The sequence below is a fragment of the Mixophyes fleayi genome, chromosome 10 (genome assembly GCF_038048845.1).
Source record: "Mixophyes fleayi isolate aMixFle1 chromosome 10, aMixFle1.hap1, whole genome shotgun sequence".
Classification (NCBI taxonomy): Eukaryota; Metazoa; Chordata; class Amphibia; order Anura; family Limnodynastidae; genus Mixophyes; species Mixophyes fleayi.
The window spans coordinates 76,333,257-76,355,549 of NC_134411.1; the positions used below are offsets into that span (position 1 = coordinate 76,333,257).

The window sequence follows — 22,293 nt, forward strand, 5'->3', positions numbered from 1 at the left end:
GTGTGTGAGGGGCCAGCATATGAATGTAGTGTGTGTGTGTGTGAGGGGCCAGCATACGAATGTAGTGTGTGTGAGGGGCCAGCATATGAATGTAGTGTGTGTGTGTGAGGGGCCAGCATATGAATGTAGTGTGTGTGTGTGTGAGGGGCCAGCATATGAATGTTGTGTGTGTGTGTGTGTGTGGGGCCAGCATATTAATGTTGTGTGTGTGTGAGCGGCCAGCATATTAATGTTGTGTGTGTGTGTGTGTGATTGGCCAGCATATTAATGTTGTGTGTGTGAGGGGCCAGCATATTAATGTTGTGTGTGTGTGTGTGTGTGTGTGGCCAGCATATTAATGTTGTGTGTGTGTGAGCGGCCAGCATATTAATGTTGTGTGTGTGTGTGTGTGTGTGATTGGCCAGCATATTAATGTTGTGTGTGTGAGGGGCCAGCATATTAATGGTGTGTGTGTGTGTGTGTGTGTGTGTGTGTGTGTGTGTGTGTGTGGCCAGCATATTAATGTTGTGTGTGTGTGTGAGGGGCCAGCATATTAATGTTGTGTGTGTGTGAGCGGCCAGCATATTAATGTTGTGTGTGTGTGTGTGTGTGTGATTGGCCAGCATATTAATGTTGTGTGTGTGAGGGGCCAGCATATTAATGTTGTGTGTGTGTGTGTGTGGCCAGCATATTAATGGTGTGTGTGTGTGTGTGTGTGTGTGTGTGTGTGTGTGTGTGTGAGGGGCCAGCATATTAATGTTGTGTGTGTGAGGGGCCAGCATATGAATGCAGTGTGTGAGGGGCCAGCATATGAATGCAGTGTTTGAGGGCCAGCATATGAATGCAGTGTGTGTGTGAGGGGCCAGCATATTAATGTTGTATGTGTGTGAGGGGCCAGCATATGAATTCAGTAATGCAGTGTGTGTGAGGGACAAGTATATGAATGCAGTGTGTGTGTGAGGGGCCAGCATATTAATGTTGTGTGTGTGAGGGGCCAGCATATGAATTTAATGTGTGTGGGGGGCCAGCTTATGAATGTAGTGCCTGTGAGGGGCCAGCATATGAATTTAATGTGTGTGAGGGGCCAGCATATGAATGTAGTGTGTGTGAGGGGCCAGCATATGAATGCAGTGTGTGTGAGGGGGCTAGCATATGAATGTATTGTGTGGTGTGAGGGGCCAGTAAATGAATGTAGTGTGTGTGAGGGAGTCAATAAATGAATGTAGTATGTGTATGAGGCAGGGGAGTCTTAATATAATGTGGGAGGTAGGCTATTAATTTAATTGTGGGGTGCATGTAGAGGCTAATTATTGGGTGCTATTTTATTTGTGGGGTGATAGGGCAATTTAATTTAATAGTGGGGCCCATGAATTTATGATGGGGTAATTGGACCTTTAATTTATTGCTGGGGTGGTTTGGAAGCTATTAATTGATTGTGGACTGTTTGGAGAAAATAAGGTCTATTATTTAAATGTGATTATGTATTATTTAATACCTATGATTGTTGTGGGAAATGGTTATATTTATTAATATCGGCTATATTTATAATAATAAAGTAACGCTGGCTTAAGCAACACTACAATAGCCTTTTTTATATTGATAAATATATATTGTACCAAAAACCCACTTTAAGGGTGAGCTGCTACTTATGGGCCAGTGAAATGTGTTTGCCCCCCGGGCTAAAGTCTGCCAGTGAGCCCCTGATTATAGTCACAACATTGTGCATGTCATGATTATCCCGATGTTGTAGGTCTCCCAAAAGAGCAGTCTGATATTGTATTAAATAGTGTAAAAACTCAATACCTCAGACACACAGTATCATATAATCGCGCAGGGTGAAATCTCTTTTATAGCGCTGTCATAAAATCTAGGTATATACTCCAAAGGGATTGTCTAGTTCACCTTTTGGCTAAAATCTGTATAGATAACACAGGTCTGCAACCAAAAAGCTGTTTTCATAATTTTATCTGATTCTTATGTTTTTTGGTGCGCTGAATTCGAAAATGACCACCGTTTTTTCCTGGGACGTCAGGTTTTTTCACAATCGAAAAGTGCCTTGGTCAAACAGGTAGCTGGAAATCGCTAAATTTCAAATTCATCATACTTGGGGGGGGGGGAAAAATTGAACATCGAAAAACAAATTTATTTTCACTGCCAGTGCTCCCAAAAACATGGAAATACATGTTTATTGGTCCTGATGGTGATCACTGCATTGTTGAGTGTGCTTGCTAAGGCCTTCCTGGAGATGTTCTTTCATGCATTAACTTGTTCTCTGATTCCTCCACAATCTTGTATTTAATTTCAGTCGTCATCCTGCTATTGTCTGTGTGGTTTAAAATTAGTGCAATGCCTCCAAGAAAGTGTGTAAATTCGCCTGACAGTTTCTGTTTCATATGTGGAGAGTTCATGGTGAAAAAGCAGCAGCTGAATATTACGGATTTTGTTAAAAACTTGGTGACCAAGATAAAGTTTGGGTTCCTCATAAAGTATGTAAGCAGTGCGTCGAAGATCTTCGTAATTGGTCAAAAGGCGAGATAAAAGCTTTTCGATTTGGAATTCCGATTATGTGGCGCAAGCAAAAGAATCATAGTGATGATTGTTATTTCTGTTCCTGTGATGTGAAGGGGTACAATTCAAAGTGGAAGTGCACCATCACGTATCCCAATCTTCCTTCTGCTATTTGTCCTATTTCCCATGGTCCAGACATCCCTGTGCCCAACCCCCCTACAAACCTGGATGAAGTCAATTGGCCTGACGAGAATGGAACTGTACCTCAGCCTGAAGACAGATCAAGTTCTTCAGATGTTGAAGTTGACGAACCAAAACTTTTCTCGCAAGAGGAACTCAATGATTTGGTGAGAGACCTAGATCTACCTAAGCAATCTGCTGAACTACTTGGTTCTAGACTTAAAAGCAAAAATTTGTTGATGGAATGTACATCTTTTGCATGGTACAGACATCGGGAAAAAGACTTTCTGTCTTACTTTTTTCATGAGGGCAATTTGGTGTTTTGCTCTGATTTAGAGGGGTTGATGGCTCAGTTCCATGTTCAGTATGATTCTTCTGAATGGAGGCTTTTCATTGACTCTTCCAAAAGAAGCTTAAATGCAGTTTTACTTCACAATGGTGGCCGTTATGCATCCATTCCTGTTGCTCATTCGCTGTACTTGAAGGAGCCTTATGGGAACTTGGAGTTGGTACTCAAGAAAGTGGGTTATCAAAACCAAAACTGGTTGGTATGTGGGGATTTAAAAGTATTGTGTATGCTGCTGGGACAACAGGCTGTGCTAAGAGATTTTTTTAAACGATGACCACCCGTTTGTTTGAAAACCTGACGTCCCAGGACAAAACAGCTGTCATTTTTGGATTCAGCGCACCAAAAACCGTGAATCAGTCAACTAAACCAAAACAGCTGTCCAAATTTTTTTTTTTGCAGACCTGTGAAATCTTTATGCATTTACTATTGTAATACTGACGTTGTTTGGGACTCGATCAGAAGCATAAATTACACTGCATTTTTAAACTTGAGAGCGATTTGGAGTAATCTCACCCCATCAGTGGTAGCTGTGAGGGAAGGACTCCCATTCATATTATCCCCACTGTCAGAGATAGTTCATGATCGGGGTCTCTCCACAGTAATCCACACACTGAATCAGCACAGCTCTTGTGTGTTAGAACACAGTCCCTTCACATATGCAGTAATTTAATGTGCAGAAATAAAGATTAACGAATGTCTGCTCGTTGGACCCTCCCACGGATACAGGATATAAATCTGACGCGTTTTGTCAATAAAAATATGACTTTCTCAAAGATAGCGAACAGCACTATAATCACCTCTTTATTGTGGCATCTCTTCATAATTAGCACCTGAGGTAATGATGTCAGTCTGATATCACCTTAATCACCAAAAAGATTGACATATACATTATCTAAATCATCTGAAATAGTAAAACATACAAAGAGCCAGTAAAAATCACAAGTTTATTTTTAAAATTCTGAATGGCTGAAAGAGGGCGTATATATTGCTTAATCTTCTCATTAATTAACTCCATATGGTTTCAATCCAAACACATCCTACACAGGAAAACCTCAGATGTATTTTCACACTCTAACGCTATCCTATATTTTAATTCAGTACAATCCAATCCAGCTATATTTATAGAAGCTTGCTTATAAAAATTCACCTATATTATATGTATTTGAATAACTTCCTTAGTTATACAGGCAGCTCTAGAAAAGACTCTGGTGCTAATCTTTGTTGTCAAAGCCGATTGCTACATATCAGGAACAATTGATTCCCTACTATGTTTTTTTCAATATTATACTCCCAAGGCAAACATTTTTCATAAAAACCCTATAATATTATATATATATATATATATATATATATTATATATATTTATAAATAGTGAACACATAATAAGAAATGCAAAAAAAAAATCCCAAAAGGTGAATGAATGAGTAAATAATAATATTCATCTTCAATAGTCCTCACATGGGATACAAACCCAGGTTATCAAATTTAAGTTTCTTCGCCTTAAGCTGCTGAGCAGATAAATCAGAATGAGACACAGGAGGAAGAAGACCTTTCATCTTACATACAAATAGATTTTATCCATGATCCATACATTCCTTTAGATTTATTACAGTGGTGTTTACCATATTATTATATCCAATTAAATATTAACAATAAAAAAAATAGGATTTGTTACTACAACCCTGGTTTTAATAATTGACACATAATAAATCGGTAATGATAATGATAAAACTAGACAACCCCAAAAGGTAAAAATAATCAAAACATGTACTTTTTTAGCCCTGTTTATGTTCCCCAGCTCACCATAGTACAGTGTGGATAAGTGGTCATTGTAGCCATGTCTATATAGGAAACTATTCATTCCATGTTATCCATTGTAAAAATGTGTTTGTTGCTATTGCAGTGAAGCTGTTAATCATTGTTCTTAAAGTGAAGCCAGGTGGGGTATGGGTAAGGATCAGATGGGGTTCAGTTCCAGGAAGCAGGTGAGGGGGCTGTAGCTACATTCATTCTCCCCCTCCTTTCTCTACAGGAAGTCCTGAACAACTGGAAAGCTTGTAAGGGATTAATTTCTGGAGGTGGGGAAGGCCAATTATCTTTCACAGGACTAGCCTAGACAGTGTGTCAGTGGAACAGCAGGGGAATGACAGCTCATCTCCACTTCCCCTCCAACAACCTATTCCAGCACCCACCAATGTTTAAGATGGAAAGACCCAGGGGCATATTGGACATGTGTTCTAGTTTACCTGCCAAAGGGGGTAAGCCCCTGAAATGCATATCTGGAACCCAGGTTAACCCGGTTCATGTTCTACTCTGACTGCATCTGCTTTGCTTATTATTTGGCTAGAGTATGTTCAATTATTACGCTTGATCTATGTTCATTATTATATCCTTGTCTAGAACTCTCCAATCAAAAACAGATTGCAAATTCATTGGTGTGGTGGTAATACTGGGACGTACAGCTGGACATTTCACTTCTAAGCAAGGCTTATCGTCTCAACACTTGCCAAGTGCTCACTATCCCAGATTGGAAACACTAGCGTTATTTTCTATGTTTATGTTTGCAAAATGAAAGTGGTGCCCGCTTTTTTGGATATGCTGTCTGTTCCCATCACAAAATAGTTGATTATTTATTGTCTGTCTACTCCACGCAGGTTGCAGAGCTTACAGCCATGACACATGCATGTGTACTTGCAAAAAAATAAGTCATTGAATATTATCACTGATCCTAGATATACCTGTGGTGGTGTTCACGACTCTAGAAATATGGGGGTTGCTTTACAGCTGGAGGTCTACATACCCCTAATGGTCCTTCTGTAGACCAACTACTATATGCTATTATATTACCCTCTGAGACAGCCATCATTAAATGTGGAGCTCACACATCGCTTACCAATATCGCACAAGGAAATGTATTGGAAAACAATCGTGCTGAGACTGGTCTTTTCTAAAGTTTCATATAATAACACATTTACTTTGTTTGCAATACAGCCTAGTTCTCCTCTGGCTACTGTAGATAATCTACCTACACCATAAAAGAAGCCTTGAGCAGTTGACACTCATTCTTGTAAGCCGCTTGTTTGGCCAAATGGCAAGAATAAAAGTCAAGTGAGAACTAGTTGCTGGAAACCAGTGAAACCCCCAAAAGGGGTGGTGGTAGAGTAATCCCAACCTATCACAAAACGCATCAGAGAAAATCTTGACTACAGTCAAGGTGAACTGGACCATATTAAGTGCTTCCGACTACACACACAGCAATCAAGTGCTGGAGGCTTAACATCTCAATTCATTGTAAAAAGTCTAAAGCTCTTCACCAGCAGGATTCCGACTGCCAGATGGAGCTGCTCAGGTCTACCCTTCTGAAGTGCACACGTAAAGACTGTTGACGCTCAATACACAAACATCCAGGTTTTCCTGTTGTGAGAAGAACAAATGTTGTGGAAAAGGACCTTGGACAAAGGCAAAGGATTTTACTAAAACGCAAAACCATGTTGCATTGGAGGGGGGAGGTAAATGTAAAATGTGGGGGCAGATTTATAGTTGGGATACGGCATGTCCTAGATCAACTTTGAATTGCAGTATAAAAATAGAGTTATCAAGTATTTGTGTGCTATATAAAAAAGCAGACAGTATTTAACTTATGTGCCAAATAATAAACTAATTTGCCCCCCTTGCTTTGTAACATGGTTTGTCCCGGAGAAAGTTTACTCCTTTATTTTGCTTTGCTCTCCCTACTGAATCAGGCTCTATATCTTCACCTAACTGCTTCTGCTTTTGGTTTCGATTGTTATGAGGGTAATGGAACACACTCACTAGGAAATAGTCTCTAATGTTCACAGAAACTAATATAAACAGCTACACTTCACAATAAAACAATATAAATAACAATTCAAAACCATACCGTTGCAGAGTGTCAGTTGTTATCTGCAATGTTAAAATGGTCAGTAATAAAATTGCATATGCTCTCTCTCATATTAGTGTTGACGTTTCTAAAGTTAGAAGAGTTATGAAACCAATGATGTACTCATCACCGATAATTTCTTTAGATATTTATATTATGATTTTTGTATGTGCTATTGTAGGATTATACTTGCTTACTGCCTTGTTAAAGTGTTGCTTAAAAAGAAGGCTAATAAAATAAACTAACAACATGTACCATTGACAAATTATGCAAAAAATCAAATGGCGATGAATTACCTGACTACTCAGGAGAAGCGTTACATGGAAGCAAAATAATTGAACTCCTATAAGTAATGTGTAATTAAGTGTTGTGCTATTACAAGTACAAGAGGAGGGATTGTGAGAGTTACATACACGAGTTACTTAAATTGAGTTAAACTGAACACAATTTACTTAGAAAAAAAAATAATTAAAGGTTATATAATAGTGTGTATGCAAATAAATGGAAATATGACACATACGAGTCAAGCTTGACCTTGGTTCCTAAGAGAAATGCATGTTTTTATTGATTTTTGATATTCTTCCACATGTCGTTTTTTTTTTTGCAAAATCAACTCCACACAGGCCTATTGTTTTCATCTAATATACATAATTGTAATTGCCGTGTAGACTAATTGTATCAAGTACTGCAAAAAAAACCACTGCAAGATAAAATGATGTTAAAGCCATCTAAAGTGTATGGTGTAATTATGTCAGCGCTATGATGAAGGCATCCATTCTATGCTTTTAATAAAGAAATCTCTAATTATCCAACATTCCAATCATCACATATTTCCACAACAGTATATAGTGTACTGTTTTAATGTCATTACTTTGTAGTTAATACAATTTTATACAGTTATTTTTTTGCTTCATTTATTGCACATAATTAAAAAAAACAGACCCCTGTAAGAGTGTGATGTTCCCACAAAAGTTATGCACTACTATAAGTGGTTGTTCCCAAAAAAATCAGCGTCAAAGCAACTATCTAAAGGTGGAGGAGGTTCGAATAGCATGGTGCTCCTTTCTAACACAGACACTGATTGGACAGTGCCACAGCTCTGTCCAATCAGAGCCTGTGTTAAAAACACACATCTCTGGTTACTTTTCAATCTCCTGTCACAGCGAGATGGTGTGGTGCAGTACCTATGGGGACAATTAATCCTGAACTGCAGGGACATGAGACCCGCTACAGCTCTGCTAGTTGAAGGGAAGGGTCTGGTACTTTTTGGGTGGACATATGCCCTAAAGAGATATAAACACTTTTTTTAAAAAAAAAAGCTAGCAGTTGTGTGCTTCACAACCTCAAGCAGTGTGGCTATAGCTAGTGTAGCCTAGCCTCAGGTGAACAGTGTACTACTTGCCCATTCTTCCAGAATGTCCAGGAGACTCACAAATTCCAGGTAGGTGTCCCGGACTCCCGGGAGAGCAGACAATTCTCCCGCCCACTGCCCACTTCCTAGAGCCTCAATGATGTGATTTGCACACCCTCCTGCAGGACCAAAATTCAATGTTGGCAAGTATGGTTAACAGTCTCACAAAACATTGCAACACTGTCATAATAGAAAAGGAGGAGGGAGTGTGAAAGCTCTATGTATTGAAATTGAACTGCAAAGCAAGCAAGTATATTGATTAAAGATAACTTTAATATATGCATATTTCACCTATAGAAAGTTAGACGCAAGCCCATGTACAATTAGGTGTTTTTTTGCAAATAAATCACTGTGGCAGGCTATAAGAAAAAGCTTGGTAATTACCTTTTAGCTCTGTTTGTTTCCTCAGGCTGCTATAAATGATTTATAATTGTACAGTTTCCACAGTGTCATGTGACTACCATGGCAAACACCCTATGCACTGTAAAATCTTCCCCCTTCTTCTCCACCCTTGTGCCTTCACTGGACTTGCTGAGAGCTGTGAGCATTTGCGTGTGACTGGCAGCCATATTTATGTGCCCTCCGGAAAGATTTTGAAAAGGAGATAACCATTTGTAGCAGGACAGCTAAGAAAATGACTATTGCATGCTTTTTTAAATAGCAAGTTCAGTACCATTTTAAGAGAAAGAAACCTCTGTGGCATTTCTGCTTTAATACCAATAAAAAATAATACAACAACTTGTCAATTGAGGGAATAGGATCTGTGTTTTTTTTTATTTGCATGACATTTCACCTTTATTTTAACGCAAACATTTTACAGTAAATGTAATGTAAAATAAGATATATGGGTAAAATAACGAAATACAAAATAATTTCTTGAGTTTTATTAGGTATGATCTCGCCTGTACATATCCTATAATAAATAATTCCTTTGGAATGACATTTTCTAGCAATCTGCATTGCACTATTAAAACCCATACGAATAGAGATTAGTTTACATACAGTTATAGAATATCAAACATTACATTGGGAAGAAAAAAGAAAAAAGAAAAAAAAAAAAACAATCAACATTCTGAAAGGTTCCTGCATATTTTTTATTCCCAGGATAAAAATAAAGACTATTAATAGATAGAGGTGTCTGCTGCTAGATCGGCTCTCTGATTCTAGCCGTGCATTGATTGATGAACACAGGAGAAACTGGGGAGAGCCAAACAGCCCAACAGGCATCAAAATCTGCCCCCAAAACTAGACACAAGAACAGACCTGACACCAATGTTCAATACTAGAGGCCAATGATGTCCGCATAGCAAGGTAGTTCAAGTTTTTGTGTCTAGTCCAAAAGCTAAAATTGTTGCATTTCCTCTGAATATATTTTTTACACTATAAGATTCCCTCTGAAAAGCTTTACTGATGTTACCAACTATAAGGATATTAATGATGTGGGTTTGATGATGCATGCACAATACTGCAGATCCGTGCTATGATCTAGCTTACTAACGGTCAGATTTGACATGGGCTACTGGCTAGTTTCCTTGTTATTGTTCAAAAGGTCGGTTATTTATTTTAAATATAGGTTTTGAGGCATTTCATAAGTGGGAAAGGGGTTCTACCAGGGTTTCCCTTTTTTTTTTTTTTTTACAAGCAAATACATTCCCCACTAAGTGGATTTAAAAGACAGCACTTGGAACAAAGTCATCAGAAGACGACGAATCTCAGCCAAAAGGTTTCAAGAGTCCCGGCGGGACGATGCGAGGTTCGGGTCAGCTTCACAAGCCGTGCTGTGTATCTCGGCTCAGGGTGCACCAAGCAGCTGAAAATGAGGAAAAAAAAAGATTAGAGTATAACAATTATTTATTATCATTTATTTATACAGCGCCGCTGTATTACGTCAGTGCTGCACAGAGAAGGCCCTAGCTCTTTCAGACAGCAATGCTTGCCATGGTGCAGAAAGGGAGTGATGTAGGTTGTACCAACACTTAATATAGGTGTGATGATTGGGCTATAAAATTTGATGAATGCGTATCAAACTGGCAAAAAAAAACACATAACAAAAAAACATTTGCATCTTTAAAAACAAAACAAAAAAAGCAACAACTTTTTTTCATGAAGCCGTGGGGGTAAAATCCTGTTGGCGAATGGTTCTGTAGCTAATGACATGTAGAACATTGCAAACTCCTTGTGGCACCTTACAAATAACATAATAATGATAATATTAATTATTAATAGTAATATTATTATTATTATTATTATTATAATAATTATAATTAATAATAATAAAAGAGCAATGAATTGTGGTCAGGAAATGCATGGAGTGGAAGAATGTTCCCTCGAAATATACTTCATCACTTTTAACTATTACCTGACTCGGGGGAACAAATGGAAAATCAGGAGAGCCTTTATTTCAAATATATTACACAACCTTTAAAAAGTGGTTAAAAACATATATATATATATATATATATTCGAAGTCGTATAATTGGATGAACGCAAGTATATTAGTTTAATATTGTTTTGCCGTGGCATGGTGCGATCGCACGGTAAAATACGCACGCACACACTAGCATTACAACATTTAGTTATTTATATAATTCATATTCATATTGGTTCCGTTACACTGTAATTTATGAGCAGATAGTATTTGGTTTATTAGTAGTATATATATATATATATAATGATTATATGTACACTTCAGTGATATTCAAGGTTCAGGTTATAGGAAAGGTATCATGCCTAGTGTCATATTAAAGCCCTATTCATCAGCAGCTGTCCGGTGCAGTCGGCGAAGAGATCGCACATTGCATACTTTAGTTATTGATATTAGGGAATAAACCTTTGTATGATGTTGGCTATGAAATGCTAATTGACTTAGTTGTAACTGGAGCATTGGCGGAAAGAAAGGAGCAGATCCCCTGGAGAGATTACCCCCCACCTTTGGATTCCTTAGATTGAATCAGCCTATGACCTGTTTACCCTGGACCCACCCAACGTCTGAACCTATAGAAACAATCTACGTCATCTCTATTGTTCTCTGTAACACTGACTGTGTATATATGATCATAGCTGTGCACCCAGCTCTCAGACTTCACTGATCACAGTATTCTAAGGTGAATCACTGTCCAGGGTGCCCGTGGTTAGCGCAGCGTAGCGCAAGCGGTATGTATTTATCTTTTGGTATTGGTTGTACTGTACTGTATCATAATATAATAATGTATTGATATGTTGACTATTTACATCTGCTAAAATAAATCACTTTGTGCTTTGGAAACACATACAATTGATTGGGCAATGCTTATTTGAAAACGATAAAATTACTTTAATAATATATATATATATTTTAGAAGTGTGTGGAAAAATGAGCAGACATTTTTACTGTACAGTGGTAAAAATGTTTCTATTCAAAAGGAATACCCTGACCCGCCAATCATCTACAACAAAACAATGCAAAGTCTTGTACAGCAGCATACAACTGACATAACCAGAACTGTCCAAATTGTCCCTTTGTGACTAACCCCTAGCCACAGATCTGTCATTCAGTGGTCATACTAAATGACAATGATATGTGTTCAGCATTAGAAGACAAAGTGAAAAAAAGGGACAAATATGGGCAGCACAATGGCCTAGTGGTTAGCACATCTGCCTTGCAGCATTGGGGTCATGAGTTCAATTCCCAACCATGGTCTTTTCTGTGTGGAGTTTGTATGTTCTCCCTGTGTTTGCGTGGGTTTCCTCCAGGTGCTCCGGTTTCCTCCCACACTCCAAAAAAACATACTGTTAGGTTAATTGGCTGCTATCAAAATTGACCTTAGTCTGTCTGTCTATGTCTGTGTGTGAGTGTGTGACTATATTAGGGAATTTAGACTGTATGCTCTAATGGGGCAGGAACTGATGTGAATGAGTTCTCTGTACAGCGCTGCAGAATTAGTGGCGCTATATAAATAAATGATGATGATGATGATGATCTTCAGAAAAAAACAAACACTCACTAGAGAAAATTAAATGTTAATTGAGTTAACTCTTAAAGGCAAAGTTAGTACAACATAACAATTAATGATAGCAATTGGGACCTTTTAAATACATTGTTATAGTCCTAGTGAGTAGTGCAGTCTACTGGTGTGCGAGTCTTCCATTCTTAGGGACTTTGTGAGTTAAGTTTTTGGCCTGTGCTGTTCGCCATAGAATGAAAGAAGTCAAAGAATTAAACAATGTTTGGGACAAACTTAAGGCTATTGGGAGGTCAAAAAACAACAAATGCTCACATGAGGGTGAACCAGAATTGCTGGGCTCTCCTGCAAACTTTCGTCTGAGTGAAGTAATACAAGTACCCAATATTCTAGAGGTGTTTAGCCATACTTGCCTATACTCCTGGAATTACCAGGAGGCTCCCGAATTTCGGGGAGTCCTCCCGGACGAGTAGGCAAACCTCCCGGATATTATAAAATGCCGAAATTCACGGCATTGAATAGCGGGGGCCGGGCTTAATCGTGTCATTAAGACCCAACCCCTGCTATTCAATACCTTGAATTTTAGTGGGGGCGGGGCTATGTGGCGCAACAACGTCACCACACCCCCTCATACCCTCTGTCACATGACCTATACTCCAGGATCTAAAGAGTAGGCAAGAATGTGATTAGCAACAGAGATAAATAAAATTGCACTTGCAGTCACCTGTCAGATAACCCAAGGAGGTGTCGCGGGTCTTACCTGGTACAAACATAGTAGAGATTGATTCTGGTTGAGTGAGGGTATCCACCTTTACATGCTGGAACTGTTTACAGGGTCCACTCTGCAGATGCCTGTGTGAATAGTCAGTTTTTTCAATGAAAAATTGTAACACCATAATAGGGGAAGATTTCTAAACAAAAAACATACACACAAACAAAAAAAAAAAACCTGCAGCACGTACGTGAAGCTCCTCTAATTTGTTTAGCTTCTAGTTCCACCCCATGTTAGTGGTTGTTACAGATCAACTGCATGCAAAATGTAAAAAATTGACACTAATAAAATCGCCAGTTCTGGAAATGAAATAACTTGTAGAACTGTTTTTTATAACTTTGGTTTTCATCCACTGCACATACTGTCTACACACAGCGGCTGAATCAATACTTATAGGAATCCAGCTTACCCATTCCCTAGGAACAAGACACATCAGTGAGAGATACTTAGGGGCACATTTATCAAAATGTCCCTGATCGCAGCAATAGGTCAGATAAAAATAATAATAATAATAATAAAAAAAATGAATTATCGCTGCAATTTAACAAAAATAAAAATCACTGGTGCAGCCGAGCAATACTGGCGATGCTGTCTCGGAGCTGTAGGAATAAACTTGCCTCTTGGCCAGGCCAGTCTCTCCAATTATCCGGAGATTCCAAAAACAGATCGGTATTGTTGTGGTGAAAGCATCACATCAATATAATTCCCCAAGCAATGGTATGGGAGAGCCCTCACTGTCGACGTTGCCGATGATATTAATGTTATTGCTGTCCATAACCCCTTTTATGTATTGGATAAAGTTAAAATAAGCCCCATTGCCAACAAAAACACGTTTTTGTCGGCAATTGGGCTTTTCATCCTTTCACAAATATGCCAGTTAGTGTAGGCAGCCATTTTGTGAGCTTGACCAATGTTTACCAGAATTTAGTCTATTTACTGACAATCCTGAGGGACAAAATTCCTCAGTATTCTTTTTGGTTCCTGGTGAAAGGATAAACTGCATTTATTCTGCCACTAAATTACATCCTCCAATGTATACAGCTGACAGGTGCAATTTAAAGGGAATATATACTATACAAGCTAACCCGTGCATGATACTCATGCATTCTAGTCAAATCAAGCTACTTAAGGTGTTTAAAAGGTTCTTGTCATCTTCATCGCCACACACACACGCCGCTAGGCTTTTATATATTAGATAATGCTAAGAATTTAGTAGGTCAGTGTAGTATATAATTCCGCCCAGCAGGTGGCGCTGCAGCTTGAGCACTCTGTCACCCGGTAGTTTTTCACACACACACACACACACACACACACACACACACACACACACACACACACACACACACACACACACACAGCTAGGCTTTTATATTACTGTATACATAAGGAGGTTTATTTTCTTACAGATGTTCAGCAAAACATAGGGGACATAACTTGCGCAGCAAGTCACTGCTCTCCATATGTGCATTTAATAATATGAATGGGAGCTGACAAACTTTGTTCAGTAGTGATAAAATAAAACACATTAGTCATTGAGCACAGTGGATAATTTATCACAGAAAATGGGGCAATGTTTTCTTGCTTATATAACGCTTGTGCTTGTGAAGAAAACCTAGGAGGAAAGTTAATAAAAAAAAGTAGTTTTCAAACCACCACATGTGCCAGCGGTTTTCTCCTCAAACCAAAGGATTACCAAAGGTTCGGGCCCTCGCACCTAGAGAGGCTGATTCTGGGCCCCTCCTGGTACCTAGGGTAATAATGTTATAATATAGTCTCCATTCTTGTGGCGCTACAAGAGGCGGCATGCATGTGTGAGGCAGGGCATACGTTCAATTGTAGTGCCACAAGGGTGGGCACTAAAACTGTTGGCCCCCTTAGCATTGTCACACAGTATTTGTGCCCCCTTAATAATATAATAAATTAATTGTACCTCCTTAGTATTAGGTTACATGGATTGTGGACTACATGAACATCGCACTACAGAAAAAATGATGGGTGTAAGAAAACATAATAATTGGAACAACATAAATTGAACAATATAATATACATAATAATGGAGACAACATCATTATGTCATAGACTTTGGGGCCATAAATCATTTATTTTAATACTAAGGGGGCACAATGCTGTGTTACAGTACCAAGATGGCCAATAATTGCAGTGCCCAGTCTTGTGGCACTACTAGTAACAATAAGCAGTCTTGCACTTGTGCATGCTGCCACTTGTAGTGCCACAAGAACTGCCACTATATTTTATAGTAACATGGGCTGCTAGGGAAGAGGAGTTTATTTTTCTTTTAAATTTCTTTATTAGGCCAGATAGCTCAAACAGCATGCAGTTTTTTTTCCACCTTAAAAACATCACCAGAATAGGCCCTTTTCTTACTACCAAAACTCTTATCCATTCTCTCATCATCTGCCATCTTGACTACTGCAGCCTCCTACTTTCTGGCATTTCTCACACCCATATATCCACACTTCAATCCATACTAAATGCTGCTGCAAGACTGATCTTCCTCTCTCATCGCTCCACATCTGCTGCACCACTTTGCAAATCCCTACACTGGCTCCCTGTGTCTTCCATAATCCAATTCAAATTACTCACCCTTACCTGCAAAGCCCTCAACAACACTACCCCTGTCAACATCTCAAATCTTCTATTAAAATACACTCCCTCCCGCTATCTTAGATCTACCTCTGACCTGCACCTTGTCTGGTAACCACCTCTCTAACGCGCACCTACAGAACTTCTCCCGTGTTGCTTCCCACTTGGAATTCCCTACCAGGCTCAAACAGACTTTCCCACAGCCTTCAAATCTTTAGACGCTCTTTGAAAACCCATCTCTTTTTTTTTTTTTTTTTAGAGGTGACCTTATCCCTGATAACACTATTCACACTAATGCACCCTCACAAATGTCCCAATCTCCACTCTGAGCCACACTCGCTCCTCTTGTTTCAGCTGTGCTCTCTTCCACTTAGAATGTAAGCTCTCTAATGAGCAGGATCCTTCACACCCTTTCTTTTCAAGTCTGCATTTATTTTGTCTTCCTTGTATGTCCCTGTTATATGTATGTATTGTTTTCCCTACTGTACGATGCTGCGGAGTACTGTGCTCCTTACAAATCTATGATAATAATCAGGGTCGGACTGGCCCGCCGGTGGACCGGACTATCCACCGGTAGGCCCCGACCCTGAATCGCTCCCCTCTTCGTTGGTGAGGGGAGCTAGAAACTTTAATAGAAAAAAAAAAGAAAAAAAAAACTCACGTGACCGCAGCGCTGGCTCCGTCCGCACTGAATGCCGGGCGTGACGTCATCACGCCCGACGTTCAGTGAGGAGCGCCGGCAAGACAGAGGAGAAGAAAAGGAAGAAGCAGATAGAAAAGGTAAGTGATAGGGGAGCATGGAACAGAAATAGGAGTATGGAACAGAGAAGGGGGAACATGGAACAGAGAAGGGGGAGCATGGAACAGAAATAGAAGTATGGAACAGAGAAGGGGGAACATGGAACAGAGAAGGGGGAGCATGGAACAAAAATAGGAGTATGGAACAGAAAAGGGGGAGCATGGAACAGAGAAGGGGGAGCATGGAACAGAAATAGGAGTATGGAACAGAGAAGGGGGAACATGGAACAGAGAAGGGGGAGCATGGAACAAAAATAGGAGTATGGAACAGAGAAGGGGGAGCATGGAACAGAAATAGGAGTATGGAACAGAGAAAGGGGAGCATGGAACAGAGAAGGGGGAGCATGGAACAGAGAAGGGGGAGCATGGAACAGAAATAGGAGCATGGAACAGAGAAGGGGGAGCATGGAAGAGAAATAGGAGCATGGAACAGAGAAGGGGGAGCATGGAACAGAAATAGGAGCATGGAACAGAGAAGGGGGAGCATGGAACAGAAATAGGAGCATAGAACAGAGAAGGGGGAGCATGGAACAGAAATAGGAGCATTGAACAGAGAAGGGGGAGCATGGAACTGAAGGGGGAGCATGGAACAGAGAAGGGGGAGCATGGCAGAGTGAAGGGGGAGCATGGAACAGAAATAGGAGCATAGAACAGAGAAGGGGGAGCATGGAACAGAAATAGGAGCATGGAACAGAGAAGGGGGAGCATGGAACTGAAGGGGGAGCATGGAACAGAGAAGGGGGAGCATGGCAGAGTGAAGGGGGAGCATGGCAGTGTGAAGGGGAGCACAGACAGTATGGCAGTGTGTGAAGGGGAGCCAGGAGAAGGGGGGAGCAAAAGCAGCATGGAGGGTGCAGTGTGATTATAAGGAGGCACATCATGGTGATGAAGGGGCGCAGTAATGTGTGTGTGATGGCACAATGGGCTTGTGGCAATGTAATGTGTGTGTGGTAGGTGGTGGCTAAATAATGGGTGCTATTTTCTTTGTAGGGTGAAGATGGGGCAATTTAATTTTATAGTGGGGACTATTAATTTAAGATGGGGTGGTTTGGGCGCTATTAATTGAATGTGGGGCTGAGTTTGAGGAGCATGAGGTATATTTATTAAATGTGAATATGAATTATTTAATGGCAGTGACGGTTGCAGGAAATAGGTATATTTATTATATGTAAATGTGATTAATTTATTGCAGGGGCTGTCTGTTAGGAGGGAAATAGGTTTATTAAATGGGAATACTATTACTTTTATGTTGGGGCTGGAGGAAGTCCTAAGTATTAAATGTGGGTCCTATTGATTTAACGCCGGGGCTGGTTGGAATTTTCTAAATGTACCCATTATTTTTTCCAAATAGGACCCCTCAACATTCCAGGAACCAGACAAGCCGCAGCTAAAGAAACCAGCAGCCACAGGTGGTGACAAGAACAGGTAGGACAGTCTGTCAAATGTTCTGAGTCTAGTGCAGGCTTGGCTAACCTGTGGCACTCCAGGTTTTGTGAAACTACAAGTCCCAGCATACCCTTCCAGCAATAGGCTGCTATATATTGGTAAAGCATGCTAAGGCTTGTAGTTTCACAACACCTGGAGTGCCACAGGTTAGTCAAGCCTGGTCTAGTGGGACAATCCTGATTTTTGGTGACTGTTCTGCCCAATCTAAGGTGCAGATCAAGACTGTACTCTTTATACACACTGCATTCTTTATATACTACACTATTGTGCTAGCTGTCCTTTGTGAGCTGACCACTCCCCCTCTAGTGTCTGGTCCCGCCTCTTTGATGGTTGGCCACACCCCCTCTGGTGGGCCCCTAGCGTTGCTGTCCCCTGGTGAGCCCTTCATGCCCCAGTCCGACACTGATAATAATAATCCCAATCACCTTTTTTCTGGTGGGATTTTAGAGGATTTTTGACAAATGTCAGCATGATAAATTTCACACTTTGTATTATTTACATACAAAAATAAGTAAAAATCGGGATGGTGATGTGTAATGTGATGTTTTGAAAATAGCATTTTTTCAGCAGTTTGACCTTTAGTAAATCTGGCGATTTGAAAACCGCCAATAAAATAACTGAAACATCTGCACTTGTGTAAATTCCTCCACTAGAGTTCTTTACTAAAAGTTTGTGGGATGTATTAAACCAGTTTTACCCCTATATTTTGCACACCCCTATTAAGCAATATAGTTAGTTATAAAAATGTATACATGACTTTTGAATTCTCAAGAATGTACGATTTTAGAAAATACATGTGGTTGTGGAGGGACTGCTTTGGGTTTGGAATCTTCTGTGTTTTGTATGGTGACTTGTTTTGGAAACATCACATCAAGTACTATTGTCTTACTGGGTTATGTTGGTCACAGTTTTCGTTGAGCAACACACATATGAGATTATTTTCCTTAGGACAAGCTGGTTAATCACTTAGGGGTCTATTTACAAAGATGCAATGAGCCATGGAACCAGAGAAAACAGCTGTTTGCTCTGTTGAATTGCCACGGCGCCAATCTTCTGAATTTATGAAGGGGTTACCGCAGATAAACCTACTTTTCGTTGGGTACCGCAGTCCCCATCAAACTATATGGGCAGTGTTCTCCCCAGAAAATGTTTCCAGCTGGGTGACATGAATAAGTTGCCGAGTGGGGGCAGTTGTAATACTTTGCAATAATATTAAAAAATGTGGGAGGTTATTGCCCACACCTGCTAGGACTGGTCAGACTGGTGGTCAGTGGTGTAAGACACACTGCTGGCTGTAGTGCTCACATAGTGCCTCTGCTTCAATAGGCGAAACAATGGTTTATTCTACTATAATAGGACTCTGTTGGGCTCCAAGAGCCAGGGGGCAAGGAAAAACAGCCGGGTGCAACACCCGGGAAATAGGTGCTGTGGGGAACACTGATGGGACTGCAATGTTAGCGATTTACAAAGCAGGGGAAAACATTGCTTTTTGCTGCAAACTAATGCTATCTCAGTATGGCGTTAGCTTACCTGTTTCTATGGGGTAACAGTGAAGCCAGACATGCTTTGCTTGCTCCAGTATAAGTCTCTATGCGCATGCGCTTACATATGCTGCGCATGCGTGTACATAAGCTGCGCATGCACGTACATAAGCTGCGCATGTGCATTTCACTTGCAGAATAAAAATATTTTGCAGAATAGTAAATACCCTAGTTACAACATTATGTATTTCAACGTTTTGCTGACATAATAATGTTACCTATTGCAATGTACTGAGCACAAATAGTAAATAGACCCCTTAATCTTTTAATTTTTTCCCTTAACTTATGTATCGTAACTTAAGATAAGATGTGAAATTCAGTTGAAGGGGCTGATTTATCAGTGGAAAAAATTGCCTCCAAAAACGGGGGCTATGGTCAAAGCCGGAGGAATGAGGGAAGGCTCCTTAATAATATCTCAGGATGATGATAAGTGATTTAAGAAAAAGCTTAATAATGTGATTAAAGCATTTTTTCATATACCGGGTTCTCAGTTCCACTGTACATGAACAAGCCAGCTAACGGATACGTTTTTCTGCAGACACTGGCCTGGCCAAGTGGTAAGATAACTCTAACTGCTGCGCACCAGTATTGCGACGGCTCTTGAACAATGCTCAGCTGCACGGCGATATTTTTTGGTAAATTGCACAATAAGAGAATGTTTTTACTTATCGCTAGAGTCCTATTGATCAACTGACCCCTCCCCCTCCCAAAGCGAGGTACTACTAGAAAGCTGAACTTTTATCGTGGAAAAACAAAATAATCACCCCTTTGCATAATTAGGACTACATTCCCAGAAATTAGGTCTAAACTCATGTTACAATCTTGAGAATTGGCCTGACCAGCTGAGGTACAAAATATCACACCCCAGGCCCACGACAGGGTTAAATGTGGCGAGGCAATTCCAGGGATAAAATAGAGACTCACCTCTTCCACTCCTCCTCTGTCTCCCAAAATTCATACACAATGAAAGTAATGTTATCCGGTAGCCGCACAGCAGTGGCACTAGAGGAGGAACATAACACAGGGGAGAAAGTGCTGTGAGGTCAGAACAAATATAGGAAGATTGTATTACATTGCAGATATCCAGGTAACCTCAAATAAACGCCAACCGCTCTGGGTGTGTACAGTGAGAGGCACTGCTAGGATATTCAAATACCTGTTGTGTGGACCAATACCAGATTTAAAAACCAGTGACACTAATAAAATAGAAATATTCTGCTCATTAATGTGTCAGACATATTGAGGTAAATATTCCATTGCAGTCTGTGAAACTATTTTCCTTTGATATGTGAATAGAAAAATTTACTCACAAAATTCTACGATATTTGCTTTGATATATTGAATGAATTAGTGAATTCGGGAAAATGGATAATGAAATTTCTACATATACATTTGTACTACTATATTTACCTGCACATCTAGAGCTTTCTATACATCTATATTTATATGGTCCAGAGAGTGCAGGAATTCAAGGTGACTGAGGGAAGCCATTGAAATAATTCATGCACCAAGCGCCATCTAGGCTTCAATGGTGCAATAGATCAGACACGGCAATATCTGTTATACTCACTGGAAGCATTCGTCTTGCCCAGATACATTCTTTAGATACTGCTTCAGAGAACTGGAAAACTCGCCCACTGACTTCTGGGAAACTTTCATTTCTTGCCGCACCAAGAAAAGGTACTTGTGGAGAACAGAAAGAGGTTAATAAGCAAATGAAGTAAAAACAAAACAAACTATGTCACTTATTCTTAGACCGATTTACAGTATTGTCATTACTATCAGTGACGGATCCAGAGGGGGTGATTGAGGCAATCCCCCCCCCCCAAACAGTAAATATACCTTTTAAATTGGCAAGACACCAATCAAAGGGGCAGGGTCAACCAATCAGAATGAAGGGGGTATGACTATGCTAAACCACCCCCCCCCCCCCCCCAACTGCAAATATACCTTTTAAATTGGCAAGACACCAATCAAAGGGGCAGGGCCAACTGGGCCAGCCAATCAGAATGAAGGGGGTATGACTATGCTAAATCACCCCCCCCCCCCCAAAATAAATAAATAAATAAATAAATAAGAGTCTAGGTCTGCCCCTGATTAGTACACAGATTAGTTTATATATAACTGTGTAACACATACATTAACAACCATACATGTGAAACCTTCCAAACATGTAATATACTGAAATGGAATGAACACAAATTATGTTTTTTTACCTCAAATTTAGCCCGAATGAAGGCCTATTGCTTTTGCTAATGTTAACATTGATTTTTGTCTGTGTCCCACTCTGACATTTCCAAGTGCAGCATGCAAACACCTATATGTCTACACGTGAAAATTCATGGAATACACGTCTAACAAAATAATCAATGTGTCTATATCATAGTAACTGTTAAGCTGGGTGCACACCTATGCAATCATACTTCAGATGCAAGGTCTCTAACAATTTCCCCAAAGACTGAAAGTCCCGATGAGCACACCTACACGATTGAAATTGTGCTCTACATCGGTCATAACCATCTGCTGAAAATACATTGTTCCATCGTTGATCGTGATTTATAGGAAGTTTATAAAGCCAAATCAACAGATGCGATGTGCTTTGGTATGATAAAACATGATAATGGGAGCATACACACTCTTAAAATATCTGACTAAACAGTCGGGAATCATGTGATCTGCATAGGTGTGTACCCAACCATTCGCTGCATTCCAGGGCCCAATTAAGACCCCATGGTGTGGAAAAGTATTGGTTTGGGACCCTTTCTCCCTCCTCTATATGTAAAAAAAACCCCGAAAAAATCAAAACAAAACACGCACAAAAATGGGCTAGAGTAACCTGGGCCCCCTCATTAAAAAACAAGCA

At 40.0% G+C, this 22,293-nt stretch overlaps 1 protein-coding gene across 1 annotated transcript in view; it reads right to left on the reverse strand.

The window, feature by feature from the left end:
- Nucleotides 1–9,074: 9,074 nt before the first annotated feature.
- NECAB2 (N-terminal EF-hand calcium binding protein 2) overlaps nt 9,075–22,293 on the reverse strand; it is a 136,893-nt gene continuing 123,674 nt past the window's right edge. Inside the window, exons 10-13 of the mRNA XM_075188888.1 lie at nt 21,001–21,113; nt 20,355–20,432; nt 13,030–13,121; nt 9,075–10,138 (exon numbers count right to left, since the gene is read on the reverse strand). Coding sequence (XP_075044989.1) covers nt 10,095–10,138; nt 13,030–13,121; nt 20,355–20,432; nt 21,001–21,113 — 327 coding nt within the window. The 3' untranslated portion in view covers nt 9,075–10,094. The remainder of the gene's footprint in view (nt 10,139–13,029; nt 13,122–20,354; nt 20,433–21,000; nt 21,114–22,293) is intronic.